This window comes from Oncorhynchus keta, chromosome 35, assembly GCF_023373465.1.
Source record: "Oncorhynchus keta strain PuntledgeMale-10-30-2019 chromosome 35, Oket_V2, whole genome shotgun sequence".
Classification (NCBI taxonomy): Eukaryota; Metazoa; Chordata; class Actinopteri; order Salmoniformes; family Salmonidae; genus Oncorhynchus; species Oncorhynchus keta.
Genome location: NC_068455.1, coordinates 3,583,692 through 3,605,595, shown reverse-complemented (window position 1 = coordinate 3,605,595; position 21,904 = coordinate 3,583,692). Strand labels below are relative to the sequence as shown.

The 21,904-nt window shown below is 43.2% G+C and overlaps 2 protein-coding genes across 53 annotated transcripts in view; both read left to right on the top strand.

The window, feature by feature from the left end:
- Window positions 1–2,411, top strand: part of slc39a8 (solute carrier family 39 member 8) — an 83,003-nt gene extending 80,592 nt beyond the window's left edge. For all 3 annotated transcript variants that reach the window (XM_052496034.1, XM_052496035.1, XM_052496036.1), the window contains one exon: window positions 1,704–2,411. In XM_052496034.1, the coding sequence (XP_052351994.1) occupies window positions 1,704–1,853 (150 nt within the window). In that variant the 3' untranslated portion in view covers window positions 1,854–2,411. The remainder of the gene's footprint in view (window positions 1–1,703) is intronic.
- Window positions 2,412–6,582: 4,171 nt separating this feature from the next.
- LOC118402427 (N-acetyltransferase 8-like) lies at window positions 6,583–20,704 on the top strand. 50 transcript variants are annotated; one of them, XM_052496006.1, is made up of 6 exons: window positions 13,864–14,030; window positions 14,254–14,276; window positions 14,549–14,589; window positions 14,630–14,752; window positions 14,791–14,872; window positions 19,672–20,704. In XM_052496006.1, the coding sequence occupies exon 6, from the start codon at window positions 19,699–19,701 to the stop codon at window positions 20,365–20,367; it is 669 nt and encodes a 222-aa protein (XP_052351966.1). In that variant the 5' UTR covers window positions 13,864–14,030; window positions 14,254–14,276; window positions 14,549–14,589; window positions 14,630–14,752; window positions 14,791–14,872; window positions 19,672–19,698; the 3' UTR covers window positions 20,368–20,704. The 50 variants fall into 50 exon arrangements, with proteins under 50 accessions (XP_052351953.1, XP_052351954.1, XP_052351950.1 ...); XM_052495993.1 differs by lacking the exons at window positions 13,864–14,030; window positions 14,254–14,276; window positions 14,549–14,589; window positions 14,791–14,872 and adding exons at window positions 6,583–7,045; window positions 12,532–13,848; window positions 14,873–14,913 and having other exon boundaries at window positions 14,671–14,752; XM_052495994.1 differs by lacking the exons at window positions 13,864–14,030; window positions 14,254–14,276; window positions 14,549–14,589 and adding exons at window positions 6,583–7,045; window positions 12,532–13,848 and having other exon boundaries at window positions 14,671–14,752; window positions 14,832–14,872.
- Window positions 20,705–21,904: the final 1,200 nt, after the last annotated feature.

Genomic DNA, 21,904 nt, shown 5'->3' with positions numbered 1-21,904 from the left:
GACATGGTGAGTAGAATGTTCCTGGTAGATATGGTGAGTAGAATGTTCCTGGTAGATATGGTGAGTAGAATGTTCCTGGTAGACATGGTGAGTAGAATGTTCCTGGTAGATATGTTGAGTAGAATGTTCCTGGTAGATATGTTGAGTAGAATGTTCCTGGTAGACATGGTGAGTAGAATGTTCCTGGTAGATATGGTGAGTAGAATGTTCCTGGTAGACATGGTGAGTAGAATGTTCCTGGTAGACATGGTGAGTAGAATATTCCTGGTAGACATGGTGAGTAGAATGTTCCTCTACATAGTACTGGCAGACATGGTGAGTAGAATGTTCCTGGTAGACATGGTGAGTAGAATGTTCCTGGTAGACATGGTGAGTAGAATGTTCCTGGTAGATATGGTGAGTAGAATGTTCCTGGTAGATATGGTGAGTAGAATGTTCCTGGTAGATATGGTGAGTGACATGGGAGAATCTCAATTGCATTTCCTTGATTCCTTGCATTTCTCGCAGAGGGGCGGGGGGTCTTGAGGTGAGGAGAGAGGATGCTAGGAATCAAGGAAATGCAATTGAGATTCTCCCATGATGCTTCCTTCCACCCTCAATGCCACCTGATCTGCTTCAACTCCCAGATGACAACGCTTATCCTTTAGATCCACAACTGACTGACTAACTGAATTTACTTTAGTTTTTAACTTGTCTGTGCTGTGTTCTGCCGTTCATCAACCTTCAGCTGCCAAGCAGGGCGTACATGTAGTAGAGAATCGGGACCTAACATTTCAATATCTCAGTAGTATATCTATATTGAGTTTAGTATGAAGGTTCTCTGGTCTTGCAGGGAGAGCAGACAGGTCATTATATTTTTTTAAGGACCCAACCACTGAATGACCCAGTGGACAGTCAGTTTCTCATCATACCATACTGTACGTGTTATCACAGCTGCAGAGCTGCTTCTATCCTCCCCCAGGAGGGAGGGAGGGAGGGAGGGAGGGAGGGAGGGAGGGAGGGAGGGAGGGAGGGAGGGAGGGAGGGAGGGAGGGAGGGAGGGAGGGAGGGAGGGAGGGGGAGGGAGGGAGGGAGGGAGGGAGGGAGGGAGAGACTGAGGGAGGGAGGGAGGGAGGGAGCTTTATTGACTGTAAAACAGTGTGACCTGATGATAGCTGCTGTCACGTCCTGACCATAGAAAGCTTTTATTTTCTATGGTAGAGTAGGTCAGGGTGTGACTGGGGGATTGTTCTAGTTTATATTTTCTATGTGGGGTTCTAGGTTCATTTTCTATGTTGGTGATTTGTATGATTCCCAATTAGAGGCAGCTGGCTATCATTGTCTCTAATTGGGGATCGTACTTAAGTAGCATTTTTCCCACCTGTGAGTTATGGGATATTGTTTATGTTTAGTTGCCTGTTCGCTCTGCATTGTCGTCACGGTTCGTTTATTGTTTATTGTTTTGTGTTTTGCTTAAGTTTCACTTCTTTCATTAAAATATGTGGAACTCTACGTACTCTACGCCTTGATACGACCATCATTATTACGAACATCGTGACAGCTACAATGGAGAGATAGAGAGAGGGAGGACAGTAGAACGAGGGAGAGAGTGGGAGTGAAAGAGCGAGGGAGAGGGAGAGAGACTGAAATTATTCTGATATCTTGGGAAGAAACAGAATGCGATATTTAACTGTTGGTTTAAAACCGGTTGGTTCTGATTTCAGTTCCCGGAGATGAACGCCATCATGAATGAACAGGACGGGTCGACGGTGACCAATGTTATCTTCTTCCTGATCCAGAACGCCGGGCTGCTCACCGGGTTCGCTATCATCCTGCTCATCACCATGTTCGTTGGTGAGATCAACCTGGGTTAGAGCCGATGCTGTCGCTATAGAAACACTAGATGATTGACAGGGGGGGTTGTTTTGAAGCCACTGCGCCACCATCTTTAAAAAAAAATAAAAAATGAAATACCGTAGACTTAATTTCATTCCTATGGAGGACTGCTCCTTCTGAGGAGTACCAATATGGTGGACGGTGGCTTCAGAGCCTGTCATTGACCAATATATAGCATCGGGCAATCTAGTGTTTATACACATCATTGGGTAGAGCTGGGTGAGAGGGAAGAGAAGAACAAGGGAGGGAGAGAAAAACGAGAATGAGAGGAACAATGAGAGAAATATATCATTTCAAAGAACAAAACGTGAATGAACAGAGCAGCTTTCATTCCGCTCACATCGGCCCACGTCTTGTCTTTACACTAATTGTTTACTGGGAAACGGAATTACTTGTCCTTTTTGTTTAGTTTTTTTTCTTCTGACTATCATTATATTTAAATAGAGGGAACAATCACGTAACTAGTGTAAATGAAATGAAGAAACAATGTATTTAAAACAAACGTTTTCAATAAATTATTTTTTCAGTCTTTACAATGTTCTTGTGAACTTGTCTTGCTTTTACTTCAACTGATTGACTGGATCTGTTGTCTCCACCAATGATTTATATATACACTAGATGACTGATAGGGGGCGCTGTTGAGTCACCGTGCCGCCATCTTGGAACTCCCCCACCATTGATTTATATATACACTAGATGACTGATAGGGGGCGCTGTTGAGTCACCGTGCCGCCATCTTGGAACTCCCCCACCATAGTAACAAGTATTTAGGAATCTATAGAAATTCATTTATGAATGTCTACATTCTTCTTTGCCACATTTCTTCTATTACAGACACCTTCATTCATACTTTTAAATGATATTATGTGAGCTAAACATAACAAATAAAAAAAAAAACATTTTCTTTCAAGTAATAATAATAACAATGTCACAACAAATACCTAATACACATAAATCTAAGTAATGGAATTAAGAATATATAATTATATGGACGAGCAATGTCAGAGCGGCATTGATTAAGATGCAATAGTATAGAATACAGTATATACATATGAGATTAGTAATGCATAGACTAAGATACAGTAGAATAGTATAGAATACAGTATATACATATGAGATGAGTAATGCCAGATGTGTAAACATTATTAAAGTGACATTATTAAAAGTGACTAGTGTTCCATTCCTTAAAGTGGCCAGTGATTCCTAGTCTGTCTATAGGCTGCAGCCCCAAACATTTATTACATCCAATTATTACTTTATTAAAGTGGCTGGAGTTGAGTCAGTATGTTGGCAGCAGCCACTCAATGTTAGTGACGGCTGTTTAACAGTCTGATGGCCTTGAGATAGAAGCTGTTTTTCAGTCTTTCGGTCCCAGCTTTGATGCACCTGTACTGACCTCGCCTTCTGGATGATAGCGGGTTTAACAGGCAGTGGCTCGGGTGGTTGTTGTCCTTGATATTTTTGGCCTTCCTGTGACATCGGGTGGTGTAGGTGTCCTGGAGGGCACGTAGTTTGTCCCCAGTGATGAGTTGTGCAGACAGCACCACCCTCTGGAGAGCCCTGCGGTTGTGGGCAGAGCAGTTGCCGTACCAGGCGGTGATACAGCCCGACAGGATGCTCTCGATTGTGCATCTGTAGTTTGAGAGTGTTATTGGTGACCACCTAAATTTCTTCAGCCTCCTGAGGTTGAAGAGGCACTGTGGCGCCTTCAGCACACTGTCTGTGTGGACAATTTCAGTTTGTCAGTGATATGTACACCGAGGCTAAATTTAGTAATGAATAAATTGAGAGAAAAAATAATTAAATGGACAATTCTGTATACTGTCTTGTGTAAGATTGAAATTCACACAATACCTGTTAGCAAAGGTGTCAGCTAGAGATGATGTGCAGGAGCTTGCAGGGATTTGTAGTTTTAAATCATGATTTTGTAGTCTTCAACGATGTCTACTTTGACGCTAAATTAGCATTTTCAAAATCTGAGAGTAAATAGAGCCGAATATATTGATAAGTGTCACCTTGTCCTGGAGAGAGTTTTACGATTGGAACCATTTCCCTGTTTGACTGCTAGGTTTTATGGGTATTATGACTCATACGGTGGGGCTCTATGGCCAATACATAGTGTAGCATCAGCAGTTCAGGGTTTACATACAATAAGGGTACTAAACTCATTCCAAGGAGGGCCTCGTGTTTGCATGGTTTTTCCTTTCGAAACAAATTGTATCGGTCAGTTAAGCCCTAGACAACCAGGTGAGGGGAGGTCTTTACTAATTAGTTACATTAATTCACCAATCAAGTACAAGGGAGGAGCGAAAACCTGCAGACGCTTGGTCCTCCGTTTGACAGGTGATATTTATTGAACAAAAATATTAACTCAACGATTTTACCGAGTTACAGTTCATATCAGGAAATCTGTTAATTGAAATAAATGTTCATAAATGACCAGCATGGTCCAATAATAATAATAAGGCAGAACAGTTGAAACTGGAGCAGCAGCACGGCCAGGTGGACTGGGGACAGCAAGGAGTCATCATGTCAGGTAGTCCTGGGGCACGGTCCTAGGGCTCAGGTCAAACTGGAGCAGGACAGGTGGACTGGGGACAGCAAGGAGTCATCATGTCAGGTAGTCCTGGGGCATGGTCCTAGGGCTCAGGTCAGTTGAAGCTGGAGCAGCAGCATGGCCAGGTGGACTGGGGACAGCAAGGAGTCATATGTCAGGTAAACGGTCCTAGGGCTCAGGTCCTCCGAGAGAGAGAAAGAAAGAGAGAAGGAGAGAATTAGAGAACGCCCTTAGATTCATACAGGACACCGAATAGGACAGGAGAGGTACTCCAGATATAACAAACTGACCCTAGCCCCCCGACACATAAACTACTGCAACATAAATACTGGAGGCTGAGACAGGAGGGGTCAGGAGACACTGTGGCCCCATCCGAGGACACCCCCGGACAGGGCCAAACAGGAAGGATATAACCCCATACAGTAGAGAGAATATATACAGTAGAGAGGCTATATACAGTAGAGAGGCTCTATACAGTAGAGAGGCTATAACAGTAGAGAGGCTGTATACGGTAGAGAGGCTATAACAGTAGAGAGGCTGTATACAGTAGAGAGGCTATATACAGTAGAGAGGTTATATACAGTAGAGACGTTATATACAGTAGAGACTATATACAGTAGAGAGGTTATATACAGTAGAGAGGCTATATACAGTAGAGAGGTTATATACAGTAGAGAGGTTATATACAGTAGAGAGGTTATATACAGTAGAGAGGCTATATACAGTAGAGAGGTTATATACAGTAGAGAGGTTATATACAGTAGAGAGGTTATATACAGTAGAGAGGTTATATACAGTAGAGAGGCTATATACAGTAGAGAGGTTATATACAGTAGAGAGGTTATATACAGTAGAGAGGCTATATACAGTAGAGAGGTTATATACAGTAGAGAGGTTATATACAGTAGAGAGGCTATATACAGTAGAGAGGTTATATACAGTAGAGAGGTTATATACAGTAGAGAGGTTATATACTTATATACAGTAGAGAGATATATACAGTAGAGAGGTTATATACAGTAGAGAGGTTATATACAGTAGAGAGGCTATATACAGTAGAGAGGTTATATACAGTAGAGAGGTTATATACAGTAGAGAGAATATATACAGTAGAGAGGTTATATACAGTAGAGACTATATACAGTAGAGAGGCTATATACAGTAGAGAGACTATATACAGTAGAGAGGTTATATACAGTAGAGAGCTATATACAGTAGAGAGAATATATACAGTAGAGAGGTTATATACAGTAGAGACTATATACAGTAGAGAGGCTATATACAGTAGAGAGACTATATACAGTAGAGAGGTTATATACAGTAGAGAGGCTATATACAGTAGAGAGGTTATATACAGTAGAGAGGTTATATACAGTAGAGGTTATATACAGTAGAGAGGCTGTAGTAGAGAGGCTATAACAGTAGAGAGGCTATATACAGTAGAGAGGCTATATACAGTAGAGAGGTTATATACAGTAGAGACTATATACAGTAGAGAGGCTATATACAGTAGAGAGACTATATACAGTAGAGACTATATACAGTAGAGAGGCTATATATGGTAGAGTGGCTGTATACAGTAGAGAGGCTATATACAGTAGAGAGACTATATACAGTAGAGAGGTTATATACAGTAGAGACTATATACAGTAGAGGCTATATACAGTAGAGAGGCTCTATACAGTAGAGAGGCTATAACAGTAGAGGCTATATACAGTAGAGGGGCTATATACAGTAGAGACGTTATATACGGTAGAGAGGCTATATACAGTAGAGAGGTTATATACAGTAGAGAGACTATATACAGTAGAGAGGTTATATACAGTAGAGACTATATACAGTAGAGGCTATATACAGTAGAGAGGCTATATACAGTAGAGGCTATATACAGTAGAGAGGCTATATACAGTAGAGAGGCTCTATACAGTAGAGAGGCTATAACAGTAGAGGCTATATACAGTAGAGGCTATATACAGTAGAGAGGCTATAACAGTAGAGGCTATATACAGTAGAGAGGCTATAACAGTAGAGGCTATATACTGTAGAGAGGCTATATACAGTAGAGAGGCTATATACAGTAGAGAGGCTATAAACAGTAGAGAGGCTATAAACAGTAGAGAGGCTGTATACAGTAGAGAGGCTTTATACAGTAGCAAGGCTACATACAGACCCCGGTACGTCAGGCTGATTGAGGTAGTATGTACATGTAGATATGGTTAAAGTGACTATGCATATATGATGAACAGAGAGTAGCAGAAGCGTAAAAAGAGGGGTTTGCGGGACACAATGCAGACATTCTAGTGCTGGTCCCGAAACCACAACCCTTGCTTTGTAAGCAAGCCTCAGCTATACCATCTGAGCCACACGGAATCCTATGAATATAGCATAGCAAGATAGCAATATATTTCACTTGTTTAGCTGCCGCCTTGAATTGAAGAGTAGGATGGAGCGAATGAATGAATGGATGGATGTTCCTGTCAGCCAATGGGAAACAAGACATCCCCTAAACCCCTCCTATGTCCGTGAATGCGGACATCCGAACCACAATCAACAGAACCGATACTTGTTCCTCTCCAAAAGGATTTATATTTCTCAGAGACGTGTCAAAATCAGGTGGGGGTTTTTATTTTCTCTCTTACAAAATCGTTTCCATTACAGCTGAAAGATTAATCATACACGTGTTTTGATGGAATGCAAAATATATATGATCTGACTATCGGCCTAGTTAAATAATGGTTGGATAAAAAGATAACTTGCTATCTCGCTAGGTAACCATTCGGAGTAAATAGCTAGGTTTAGTTTTCCAGTAGAGTTACGTGCTATTTGCTAGTCGATAGAAACGACTAACTAATATAGCTAGGTATCAAATAGCTAGGGAAGATCAGGTTTGATGTCGTATTAATTGGATTACTGAAATATAGGACATTGACACTGCGGTCAGTTGTCTGGGACCCGACATTGAATTGCATTGAACTCTTGTCAGGCAGAGATGAGCGTTTGAATAAGGACAGTTTTCTCTACAAGCCAAAAATGTTGAATACAATTATATATTTTAACGTACTTGACCAGTTTTCCGTACGGTTGGTCTTTTTTTTTTGGCGGTAGGAATGTGAGACAATATATCCACAGGAAAGTATAATTGCAACAGTTTTTCACAGCGCTGGTGCATCGTTCAGATGTATTTCACATGAGCTCGAGCCGAAGATGAAAACACAGCAGCTCGGTAAGTAACGTTATGCGTGCACGTCTTTACACGGTTGTGTACATGCTTCAGGTAGAAATCTGAATACTCTTCCAGCGCTTTAAAAAATAGGACATAATTATATATTCCTGTGGATATATTGTCTCACATTTCTACTGCCAAAAGGACCAACCACATGGACAACCGGTAAAGAAAGTTAAAATATAATTCTATAAAAAAATCTGGCGGCCTGTAGAGGTCATGAGAGGAAACTTCCTGATCAAGTATTTCTACTTGCACATCTATCACTCCAGTGTTAATTGCTAAATTATAAATATTTCGCCACTATTGACCTCTTTTATTGCCTTACCTCCTTACTTCATTTGCACACACTGTATATATATTTCTCTATTGTGTTATTGGCTGTATGTTTGTTTACTCCCTGTGTAACTCTGTGTTGTTGTTTGTGTCGTACTGCTTTGCTTTATCTTGGCCAGGTCTCAGTTGTAAATGAGATATTGTTCTCAACTAACCTACCTGGTTAAATAAAGGTGTTCTCAACTGGCCACCTGGTTAAATAAAGGTGTTCTCAACTGGCCTACCTGGTTAAATAAAGGTGTTCTCAACTAGCCTACCTGGTTAAATAAAGGTGTTCTCAACTGGCCTACCTGGTTAAATAAAGGTGAAATAAACAATACAATTCAAATCCTAATTTCCGCCTGAGTTGGGTTTCCAGGCAATGCAGTCAGGTGACATTCAGGTGAGGCCAGATGGGCTGTGGGGGTCACGGAATTTCGTTAGCCGGTGATTGTCAAGCAAATAACTGCCGGTCTCACGGTAATTGACCGTTAATTAACACGAACACATTTAGCATCTCCTGGCTTCCACACACAGCCTACAAGCCACTGATGCAGACCTTTTGGAACATCTACATTTGATAAGTCTTAATAAATCCATGTAATATATCCTACACCTTCACAATAGATCCATGTAATATATCCTACACCTTCACAATAAATCCATGTAATATATCCTACACCTTCACAATAAATCCATGTAATATATCCTACACCTTCACAATAGATCCATGTAATATATCCTACACCTTCACAATAGATCCATGTAATATATCCTACACCTTCACAATAAATCCATGTAATATATCCTACACCTTCACAATAGATCCATGTAATATATCCTACACCTTCACAATAAATCCATGTAATATATCCTACACCTTCACAATAGATCCATGTAATATATCCTACACCTTCACAATAGATCCATGTAATATATCCTACACCTTCACAATAGATCCATGTAATATATCCTACACCTTCACAATAAATCCATGTAATATATCCTACACCTTCACAATAGATCCATGTAATATATCCTACACCTTCACAATAGATCCATGTAATATATCCTACACCTTCACAATAAATCCATGTAATATATCCTACACCTTCACAATAAATCCATGTAATATATCCTACACCTTCACAATAAATCCATGTAATATATCCTACACCTTCACAATAAATCCATGTAATATATCCTACACCTTCACAATAGATCCATGTAATATATCCTACACCTTCACAATAGATCCATGTAATATATCCTACACCTTCACAATAGATCCATGTAATATATCCTACACCTTCACAATAAATCCATGTAATATATCCTACACCTTCACAATAAATCCATGTAATATATCCTACACCTTCACAATAGATCCATGTAATATATCCTACACCTTCACAATAAATCCATGTAATATATCCTACACCTTCACAATAAATCCATTTAATATATCCTACACCTTCACAATAAATCCATTTAATATATCCTACACCTTCACAATAAATCCATGTAATATATCCTACACCTTCACAATAGATCCATGTAATATATCCTACACCTTCACAATAGATCCATGTAATATATCCTACACCTTCACAATAAATCCATGTAATATATCCTACACCTTCACAATAGATCCATGTAATATATCCTACACCTTCACAATAGATCCATGTAATATATCCTACACCTTCACAATAAATCCATGTAATATATCCTACACCTTCACAATAAATCCATGTAATATATCCTACACCTTCACAATAAATCCATGTAATATATCCTACACCTTCACAATAAATCCATGTAATATATCCTACACCTTCACAATAAATCCATGTAATATATCCTACACCTTCACAATAGATCCATGTAATATATCCTACACCTTCACAATAAATCCATGTAATATATCCTACACCTTCACAATAAATCCATGTAATATATCCTACACCTTCACAATAGATCCATGTAATATATCCTACACCTTCACAATAGATCCATGTAATATATCCTACACCTTCACAATAGATCCATGTAATATATCCTACACCTTCACAATAAATCCATGTAATATATCCTACACCTTCACAATAAATCCATGTAATATATCCTACACCTTCACAATAAATCCATGTAATATATCCTACACCTTCACAATAAATCCATGTAATATATCCTACACCTTCACAATAAATCCATGTAATATATCCTACACCTTCACAATAAATCCATGTAATATATCCTACACCTTCACAATAAATCCATGTAATATATCCTACACCTTCACAATAAATCCATGTAATATATCCTACACCTTCACAATAAATCCATTTAATATATCCTACACCTTCACAATAAATCCATTTAATATATCCTACACCTTCACAATAAATCCATGTAATATATCCTACACCTTCACAATAAATCCATGTAATATATCCTACACCTTCACAATAAATCCATGTAATATATCCTACACCTTCACAATAAATCCATTATTTATTTTAGACAGGTCTAAAGAAACATGATATGAAGAAAATGTAGTGTATTTCAGAAGAACAGAATAGTTTACTCTGACTTGTCCTTATGTTAGGTCCTGTCCTTATGTTAGGTCCTGTCCTTATGTTAGGTCCTGATCTGGCTGTGCCATATGGCTGTGGGCTACACTAGTTCATTTAGTTGTCCTTATATCCTGATCTGGCTGTGCCTTGGCTGTGGGCTACACTAGTTCATTTAGTTGTCCTTATGTTAGGTCCTGTCCTTATGTTAGGTCCTGATCTGGCTGTGCCATATGGCTGTGGGCTACACTCCAGTTCATTTAGTCCTGTCCTTATGTTAAATCCTGTCCTTATTTAGGTATCCTTATGTTAGGTCCTGTCCTTATGTTAGGTCCTGATCTGGCTGTGCCATATGGCTGTGGGCTACACTAGTTCATTTAGTTGTCCTTATGTTAGGTCCTGTCCTTTATGTTAGGTCCTGATCTGGCTGTGCCATATGGCTGTAAATAGTTCATTTAGTTGTCCTTATGTTAGGTCCTGTCCTTATGTTAGGGTCCTGATCTGGCTGTGCCATATGGCTGTGGGCTACACTAGTTCATTTAGTTGTCCTTATGTTAGGTCCTGTCCTTATGTTAGGTCCTGTCCTTATGTTAGGTCCTGTCCTTATGTTAGGGTCCTGATCTGGCTGTGCCATATGGCTGTGGGCTACACTAGTTCATTTAGTTGTCCTTATGTTAGGTCCTGTCCTTATGTTAGGTCCTGATCTGGCTGTGCCATATGGCTGTGGGCTACACTAGTTCATTTAGTTGTCCTTATGTTAGGTCCTGATCTGGCTGTGCCATATGTTAGGCTCACTGTTCATTTAGTTGTCCTTATGTTAGGTCCTGTCCTTATGTTAGGTCCTGATCTGGCTGTGCCATATGGCTGTGGGCTACACTAGTTCATTTAGTTGTCCTTATGTTAGGTCCTGATCTAGCTGTGCCATATGGCTGTGGGCTACACTAGTTCATTTAGTTGTCCTTATGTTATGTTTATGTTAGGTCCTGATCTGGCTGTGCCATATGGCTTGGGCTACACTAGTTCATTTAGTTGTCCTTATGTTAGGTCCTGTCCTTATGTTAGGTCCTGTCCTTATGTTAGGTCCTGTCCTTATGTTAGGTCCTGATCTGGCTGTGCCATATGGCTGTGGGCTACACTAGTTCATTTAGTTGTCCTTATGTTAGGTCCTGTCCTTATGTTAGGGTCCTGATCTGGCTGTGCCATATGGCTGTGGGCTACACTAGTTCATTTAGTTGTCCTTATGTTAGGGTCCTGTCCTTATGTTAGGGTCCTGATCTGGCTGTGCCATATGGCTGTGGGCTACACTAGTTCATTTAGTTGTCCTTATGTTAGGTCCTGTCCTTATGTTAGGGTCCTGATCTGGCTGTGCCATATGGCTGTGGGCTACACTAGTTCATTTAGTTGTCCTTATGTTAGGTCCTGTCCTTATGTTAGGTCCTGTCCTTATGTTAGGGTCCTGATCTGGCTGTGCCATATGGCTGTGGGCTACACTAGTTCATTTAGTTGTCCTTATGTTAGGTCCTGTCCTTATGTTAGGTCCTGATCTGGCTGTGCCATATGGCTGTGGGCTACACTAGTTCATTTAACAGACAAGATCTGCTTAGAATTCCGTGGCATTATTTGATATTAATTTACAGAATGGAGAATAGAATTGAACAGAGCTGTAAAACGCACACACTGCTATTCTGTGTTGATGGGTCAACAAAGAAACAGGTCCTCCTAGATGCTTAATTTAGAGTCGTTAATGTAACTTTAGTTGTTCTACAAACATTGGCCTGTATGTTTTGATGTTTAATACATTAATACATTGTAAGGCTGCATGATGAGACACTAATGATGATTTGGGAAAAAAGTCGCTTGAAATGCATGAGCTCTGCATTGTTTTTTTGTTGTTGTGAGAAGCACTTGATAATGCCTCGGATTTCCCTGCGGGATCCCGTTTGTGTGACCACGATGCACCCTAAAATATCCATACCTTTTTGCAGCCCTTCTCCCTGAGTGCTGCCTGCTCCGAAGAACCTCTCGTCTCACTCACACGGCTCTCCATCACGTGATCGGGTCTTTCTCACAGGCTACAAGTGAAGACGGACACATCGGGGACGCAACTGTGCCCATCCTCATCCAATTCTGAGGTGCATATTGAAGCTATTGGAAGAACTGTTCACATTTACTTTTCGTCAGCCAACAAGATGAGTAGACCTACCGAAACAGCGAAAGCATTAGCCTATCTTGTCAATCTCCTTTCCCCATAGTACATATTCTGTGGAAAAATATATTCCAAACATAGTCTGGGACAGTTGTGAGATGCGATAAATCCCAAATTAATACAACCACTAGCATCAACATTTTTTTTTTTTTTTACGCAATGTGGCTAACGCAACAGACCAGAATGTTTAGCTTAAAATGCTGATGAACTATTAGACTGTTTCTTCACGTTATGTAAAGATAAACAATGTGCTTAATATTTGCATAATATTAGGAAAGTTGAGAAATAAATATAGTAGACCTAGTCTATAGAAAGCCGATGGGATCCTCCTCTTTTTAATAGAGGCCATCACTCTGTTTTCTCACTTCACTCTGTTTTCTTCACTCTGTTTTCTCTCTATTGCATAGCTTATAGAAATGTTGCGCAACATGGGCTCTCATGAAGTGTTTGATTAGATTTTCCATTACATTTGCTTTGATGTCAGAGTGATTTAGAGGGACAATAGAGTGATGAGAATCAGACATGTAGCAAGTTTGGTAGACTACTAATGACCATCAGCAGCATCAGAGCTTGGAGAAGCTTAATTACCGTGACTAAACAGTGACGTGGAATTTGACTGGCGTCATGACTCGTGACCGCCGGTGTGGCGCTAATACGGTCACCGCAACAGCCCTAGGCGAGACCATGGAGATCCTACTAAATTACTAGAGGGGCTAGCTATTGTCATAAACCCTCAAAGTTCCAGAATGGGTTGAAAACGGCTGCCAAATCTAGCTTCAGATTTTTACACCAAATAATGTGATTTTAACCAAAGATTTTTGGTATCCATTACTGGGAGTTCCAGGATTGGTACTGTTTGTCGTAGGCCAAGATGGACTCTTAAAGAGTCTAACCTTAACTTTTCTCCTGAATGGAAAATTCCACCCAAAAACTATATTTTGGTATTTGTTTCATTAGACCACTATTAGATCATCGTAGTCCCAGAATGTTTTGCTTGTCAGCAATCAAGTTGTCAACATATGTAACGTCACTTTCAAAATTCCAAAATCATCACCGTAATGATGTATTTCACACCCTTTTTATGTTATTTTCAGAGGTATACTGGCTCTGGCAGCAAAAACAGAGAGGACGCTCCAGGTAGACTGGCTCTGGCAGCAAAAACAGAGAGGACGCTCCAGGTAGACTGGCTCTGGCAGCAAAAACAGAGAGGACGCTCCAGGTAGACTGGCTCTGGCAGCAAAAACAGAGAGGACGCTCCAGGTAGACTGGCTCTGGCAGGTAGACTGCTCTGGCAAGGTAGACTGGCTCTGGCAGCTGGCTCTGGCAAAAAACAGCCAGGACGCTCCAGGTAGACTGCTCTGGTAGACTGGCTCTGGCAGCAAAAACAGCCAGGACGCTCCAGGTAGACTGGCTCTGGCAGCAAAAACAGAGAGGACGCTCCAGGTAGACTGGCTCTGGCAGCAAAACAGCCAGGACGCTCCAGGTAGACTGGCTCTGGCAGCAAAAACAGCCAGGACGCTCCAGGTAGACTGGTTCTGGCAGCAAAAACAGCCAGGACGCTCCAGGTAGACTGGCTCTGGCAGCAAAAACAGAGAGGACGCTCCAGGTAGACTGGCTCTGGCAGCAAAAACACAGCCAGGACGCTCCAGGTAGACTGGCTCAGCAAAAACAGAGAGGACGCTGGTAGACTGGCTCTGGCAGCAAAAACAGAGAGGACGCTCCAGGTAGACTGGCTCTGGTAGAAAAACAGAGAGGACTGGCTCTGACTGCAGCAAAAAACAGAGAGGACGCTCCAGGTAGACTGGCTCTGGCAGCAAAAACAGAGAGGACGCTCCAGGTAGACTGGCTCTGGCAGCAAAAAGCCAGGGACGCTCCAGGTAGACTGGCTCTGGCAGCAAAAACAGCCAGGACGCTCCAGGTAGACTGGCTCTGGCAGCAAAAACAGCCAGGACGCTCCAGGTAGACTGGCTCTGGCAGCAAAAACAGCCAGGACGCTCCAGGTAGACTGGCTCTGGCAAAAACAGCCAGGACGCTCCAGGTAGACTGGCTCTGGCAGCAAAAACAGAGAGGACGCTCCAGGTAGACTGGCTCTGGCAGCAAAAACAGAGAGGACGCTCCAGGTAGACTGGCTCTGGCAGCAAAAACAGCCAGGACGCTCCAGGTAGACTGGCTTTGGCAGCAAAAACAGAGAGGACGCTCCAGGTAGACTGGCTTTGGCAGCAAAAACAGCCAGATGCCCCATCTAAACTTGAACCGATTCTCAATTGCGATACGCTTCTAGAAATACAAAGCCCTTTACTTTCATATCACATCAAATTAAACTCACAATTGCAAAATAGACACTGTGTTAACCCGGCTTTACCACAGTTGCAGCCGAGAGTATTTTTCAGTGGCGACACGATTTTGGTGGTCATTTTCTAATACACACAGTTGTTCGGAGCATGCGAGATAGGTATAATTAGAACAGGCGGTTCTTCTGTCTGTCTTCCATTAACACGCGCTATAACATGGAGATATGGCCTTATGGGAACACCAACCCTACAGAGGTCGCGTTAATGCAGGATTCGTTAATGCAGGATTCGTTAATGCAGGATTCGTTAATGCAGGATTCGTTAATGCAGGATTCGTTAATGCAGGATTCGTTAATGCAGGATTCGTTAATGCAGGATTTGTTCATGTATTTGTTAATGCAGGATTTGTTAATGCAGGATTTGTTCATGCAGGATTTGTTAATGCAGGATTTGTTCAATGCAGGATTCATTAATGCAGGATTCGTTAATGCAGGATTTGTTAATGCAGGATTCGTTAATGCAGGATTCGTTAATTCATTAATGCAGGATTTGTTTGTTAATGCAGGATTTGTTCATGCAGGATTCGTTAATGCAGGATTTGTTAATGCAGGATTTGTTAATGCAGGATTTGTTAATGCAGTATTTGTTAATGCAGGATTTGTTAATGCAGGATTCGTTAATGCAGGATTCGTTAATGCAGGATTCGTTAATGCAGGATTTGTTAATGCAGGATTCGTTAATGCAGGATTCGTTAATGCAGGATTCGTTAATGCAGGATTCGTTAATGCAGGATTCGTTAATGCAGGATTCGTTAATGCAGGATTTGTTAATGCAGGATTTGTTAATGCAGGATTTGTTAATAAAGGATTTGTTAATGCAGGATTCGTTAATGCAGGATTCGTTAATGCAGGATTCGTTAATGCAGGATTCTTAGATAAAACATAGAAAAAGACCTTGCTGCAGATCTAAATAGCTTGTTATTGTATATTCTGCCCAGCTTCAGTCAGGGTTCGCTCCAAATCATGGAAAATAAGTAATTTCGTGCCTTAGTTGCACTTTTTCAGCTTCTGTTGCACTTTTCCACTGGGATGAAATATATATTTGATCTCTTCATTGGGTCACCAGACAGCGGTCTGGCTCATGTGTCGGTTACTTTTCTCCTCTTTTCTTTTTTCTTATTTTTTTCCAGTAGAAAGTTAAAATGCAAGATTAACTTTTAAGCAAAACATTAGGAAATGTAGTTGGCTACATTCTTTCAATGATAAACATTGTAAATACGATGGCCTCTACATGTCATTCCTAATGATCTGTTGCTTGGTAAACATGCCTGGGAGAGAATTAAATCATATCGAAGGAAGCATGGGCTTGGATCACCACATATTCCTGCCACATTCACGTGCTAGTCAGAACTAGGAAACTCTGAAACGTTTGCCTTGCTAACTGGTTGAAGTTTCCTAGTTCCCGACTAGCGCGTGAACCCGGCAATAACGACAAAACGTCATCAGCAATGGAATAATAAGGACAGGTAAAGTAGCCCTACTTAACAACGCCAAGTAGGCAGACTAAAACAATCCTATGGCCTCAGCCAAGTAGGCAGACTAAAACAATCCTATGGCCTCAGCCAAGTAGGCAGACTAAAACGACCCTATGGCCTCAGCCAAGTAGGCAGACTAAAACGACCCTATGGCCTCAGCCAAGTAGGCAGACTAAAACGACCCTATGGCCTCAGCCAAGTAGGCAGACTAAAACAACCCTATGGCCTCAGCCAAGTAGGCAGACTAAAACGACCCCATGGCCTCAGCCAAGTAGGCAGACTAAAACGACCCTATGGCCTCAGCCAAGTAGGCAGACTAAAACGACCCTATGGCCTCAGCCAAGTAGACAGACTAAAACGATCCTATGGCCTCAGCCAAGTAGGCAGACTAAAACGATCCTATGGCCTCAGCCAAGTAGGCAGACTAAAACGACCCCATGGCCTCAGCCAAGAGGAGACTAAAACGACCCCATGGCCTCAGCCAAGAGGAGACTAAAACGACCCTATGGCCTCAGCAAAGCAGAGACTAAAACGACCCTATGGCCTCAGCCAAGAGGAGACCCCCCATGGCCTCAGCCAAGAGGAGACTAAAACGACCATATGGCCTCAGCCAAGAGGAGACTAAAACGACCCCATGGCCTCAGCCAAGAGGAGACTAAAACGACCCCATGGCCTCAGCCAAGAGGAGACTAAAACGACCCTATGGCCTCAGCAAAGCAGAGACTAAAACGACCCTATGGCCTCAGCCAAGTAGGCCGACTAAAACGATCCTATGGCATCAGCCAAGTAGGCAGACTAAAACGACCCTATGGCATCAGCCAAGTAGGCAGACTAAAACGACCCTATGGCATCAGCCAAGTAGGCAGACTAAAACGACCCTATGGCATCAGCCAAGTAGGCAGACTAAAACGACCCTATGGCCTCAGCCAAGTAGGCAGACTAAAACGACCCTATGGCATTAGCCAAGTAGGCAGACTAAAACGATCCTATGGCATCAGCCAAGTAGGCCGACTAAAACGATCCTATGGCCTCAGCCAAGTAGGCAGACTAAAACGACCCTATGGCCTCAGCCAAGTAGACAGGAAATGACTAAATTGAATAACAATGACGAGTTACGGGATTCTGATTCGATACAAGATGTTTGGAGAAGGGGAGACTTTTGCCCTGAGACGAGTGACTGTGTAAAACATTCACTAAACCCTAAACCTTAACTAAACATTGTAAATGAATCATGTAGGAATTGAGCAAGTTGAGGTGAATAAACTGCTTGGAGGAACCCTGGATTGTAAACTGTCAACAGTAGCTAAGATGGGGAGAAGCCTGTCCATAATAAAGCGCTGCTCTGCCTTAACACTATCAACAAGGCAGGTCCTACAGGCCCTAGTTTCTACCTTCTTAACAACAAGGCAGGTCCTACAGGCCCTAGTTTCTACCTTCTTAACAACACTATCAACAAGGCAGGTCCTACAGGCCCTAGTTTCTACCTTCTTAACAACACTATCAACAAAGCAGGTCCTAACAACACTATCAACAAGGCAGGTCCTAGTTTCAGGCCCTAGTTTCTACCTTCTTAACAACACTATCAACAAGGCAGGTCCTACAGGTCCCTACAGGCCCTAGACCCTAGTTTCTACCTTCTTAACAACACTATCAACAAGGCAGGTCCTACAGGCCCTAGTTTCTACCTTCTTAACAACACTATCAACAAGGCAGGTCCTACAGGCCCTAGTTTCTACCTTCTTAACAACACTATCAACAAGGCAGGTCCTACAGGCCCTAGTTTCTACCTTCTTAACAACACTATCAACAAGGCAGGTCCTACAGGCCCTAGTTTCTACCTTCTTAACAACACTATCAACAAGGCAGGTCCTACAGGCCCTAGTTTCTACCTTCTTAACAACACTATCAACAAGGCAGGTCCTACAGGCCCTAGTTTCTACCTTCTTAACAACACTATCAACAAGGCAGGTCCTACAGGCCCTAGTTTCTACCTTCTCCGTCACACAGTGGTGTAGTTAGGTGCCACAAAATAATTACTTATTGTATTGTAATGATTTTCAAATTGTATAAACTGCCTTAATTTTGCAGGAACTGCTGCCTTGGCAGGAACTAATGGGGATCCATAATAAACCCCAGGAAGAGTAGCTGCTGCCTTGGCAGGAACTAATGGGGATCCATAATAAACCCCAGGAAGAGTAGCTGCTGTCTTGGCAGGAACTAATGGGTATCCAATAATAAACCCCAGGGAGAGTAGCTGCTGCCTTGGCAGGAACTAATGGGGATCCATAATAAACCCCAGGAAGACGAGCTGCTGCCTTGGCAGGAACTAATGGGTATCCAATAATAAACCCCAGGGAGAGTAGCTGCTGTCTTGGCAGGAACTAATGTGGATCCATAATAAACCCCAGGAAGAGTAGCTGCTGCCTTGGCAGGAACTAATGGGATCCATAATAAACCCCAGCAATAGTAGCTGCTGCCTTGGCAGGAACTAATGGGGATCCATAATAAACCCCAGGAAGAGTAGCTGCTGCCTTGGCAGGAACTAATGGGGATCCATAATAAACCCCAGGAAGAGTAGCTGCTGTCTTGGCAGGAACTAATGGGGATCCATAATAAACCCCAGGAAGAGTAGCTGCTGCCTTGGCAGGAACTAATGGGATCCATAATAAACCCCAGGAAGAGTAGCTGCTGCCTTGGCAGGAACTAATGGGATCCATAATAAACCCCAGGAAGAGTAGCTGCTGCCTTGGCAGGAACTAATGGGGATCCATAATAAACCCCAGAAAGAGTAGCTGCTGCCTTGGCAGGAACTAATGGGGATCCATAATAAACCCCAGGAAGAGTAGCTGCTGTCTTGGCAGGAACTAATGGGGATCCATAATAAACCCCAGGAAGAGTAGCTGCTGCCTTGGCAGGAACTAATCGGGATCCATAATAAACCCCAGGAAGAGTAGCTGCTGCCTTGGCAGGAAATGGATTCATGATAAATAAAGTACAGAGTAGACTCAAGTTTATGACTAGGTTTGTCTGTTGGACTGAACGGTAGGTTGCACTGAGTAGACTGTCAGCTCTCACTGTGTCCTCTCTATTAAAGGACAGAGCAGTGCCACCCACCAGTGCCATGGCTGGCATCACTATCCGAAGATTTGAGGAAGATGACAAGGAGACCGTGAAGGAGATCTTCACCATGGGGATGAGCGAGCACGTCCCTTCCTCCTTCATGCACCTCCTCAAACAGCCCCTGACCCAGATGATCCTGATGGTCACGTTCTGCGCCCTGCTGGCCAGCTCCAAGTCCGTCCTGCTGCCTGTAGTAGGGGTCACTCTCCTCCTGGCCGGGGCCAAGCAGCTGGTGGGCTACCTCTTCAACAGCTACATCGACACCTCCCTGAGGAAGGACCTCGACCACATCCAGGAGACCTACCTGGAGAACAAGGACTCGGGTTTCTGGGTGGCTGAGAGCGACGGCCGGGTGGTGGCAACGGTGGCCTGCCTGCCCGCGGAGAGGGAACCAGGCTGCATGGAGCTGAAGAGGTTGTCTGTACGTCGTACACACCGGGGGATGGGCATCGCCAAGGCCCTCAGCAGGACAGTGGCAGACTTCAGCAGGGAGAGGGGCTTCCCTGCGGTGGTCCTCTACACGTCTGTAGTGCAGACTGATGCACAGAGGCTGTATGAGAACGTGGGCTACACACGGGTCAGAGAGTTCGTCATCCCTGAGCCCATCGCCAAAATCACCAACTTTACCCTGATAGAGTACAGACTGGACTTACTGCAGGGGGGGAAATAGGAGGACTGGACTTACTGCAGAGGGGAAATAGGAAGACTGGACTTACTGCAGAGGGGGAAATAGGAGGACTGGACTTACTGCAGAGGGGAAATAGGAAGAGGACTGGACTTACTGCAGGAGAGGAAATAGGAGGACTGGGCTTACTGCAGGGGAGGAAATAGGAGGACTGGGCTTACTGCAGGGGAGGAAATAGGAGGACTGGGCTTACTGCAGGGGAGGGAAATAGGAGGACTGGGCTTACTGCAGGGGAGGAAATAGGAGGACTGGGCTTACTGCAGGGGAGGAAATAGGAGGACTGGGCTTACTGCAGGGGAGGGAAATAGGAGGACTGGGCTTACTGCAGGGAGGGAATAGGACTGGGCTTACTGCAGGGGAGGAAATAGGAGGACTGGGCTTACTGCAGGGGAGGAAATAGGAGGACTGGGCTTACTGCAGGGGAGGAAATAGGAGGACTGGACTTACTGCAGGGGAGGAAATAGGAGGACTGGGCTTACTGCAGGGGAGGGAATAGGAGGACTGGGCTTACTGCAGGGGAGGAAATAGGAGGACTGGGCTTACTGCAGGGGAGGAAATAGGAGGACTGGGCTTACTGCAGGGGAGGAAATAGGAGGACTGGACTTACTGCAGGGGAGGAAATAGGAGGACTGGACTTACTGCTGGGCTTACTGCAGGGAGGAAATAGGAGGACTGGGCTTACTGCAGGGGAGGGGAAATAGGAGGAGGAGGACTGGACTTACTGCAGGGGAGGAAAGGAACTGGGCTTATAGGGGATATCTGTACATTATAGGGGAAAACCTGTATTTACAAAGGGTACAATGATTAATGTTTTACTGCAGGAGAGAAATAAGAATCAGTGGTAGAGACATTTATAAGTGCATGAAGAGGAAATACAAAAGATGCCCGTTTTGTTGAAACTCTAGGACTGGACTTCCTGCAGGGGATACCATGTCCAGTCTTACTTACTGCCAGCACATGATAGCAATGCAGGGGAAGAGGAGGATTGGGAGACGGAGGACTGGGCTTAACACAAAAGGAGGACTGGGCAACAGAGACAGAGAATAGAGACATCTTTGTAATCAGATTAAAGGACATCATCCTGGGGGGGAAATAGAGGACTGGGCTTACTGTAGGGGAGGAAAGGAGGACTGGATCTTGAAAACCGGAGTGTGCTTACTGCTGGAGTTGCAATCTTATTAAACAAACTAACCTCTGATCAAAGGGAATAGTTTTCTGTGGTCTCTTGTATGAACTGAGGGGGAGGAAATCCTGGACTTACTTGCAGGGGAAAATAGGAGGACTGGGCTTACTGCAGGGGAGGAAATAGGAGGACTGGGCTTACTGCAGGGGGGAAATGGAGGACTGGACTTACTGCAGGGGAGGAAATAGGAGGACTGGACTTACTGCAGGGGGTAGGAATTTATAGGTGTGAGGACTGGAAACTTACTGCAGGGATACCATGTCCAGGAACATGAGGAGGACTGGGAGACTTACTGCAGCTGGGGACATCTTTGTAATCAGATTAAAGGAGGATCATGGA

Coding starts and splice junctions, on each gene's coding strand:
- LOC118402427 (XM_052495993.1), top strand. CDS start 19,699: ATGGCTGGCATCACTATCCGAAGATTTGAGGAAGATGACAAGGAGACC.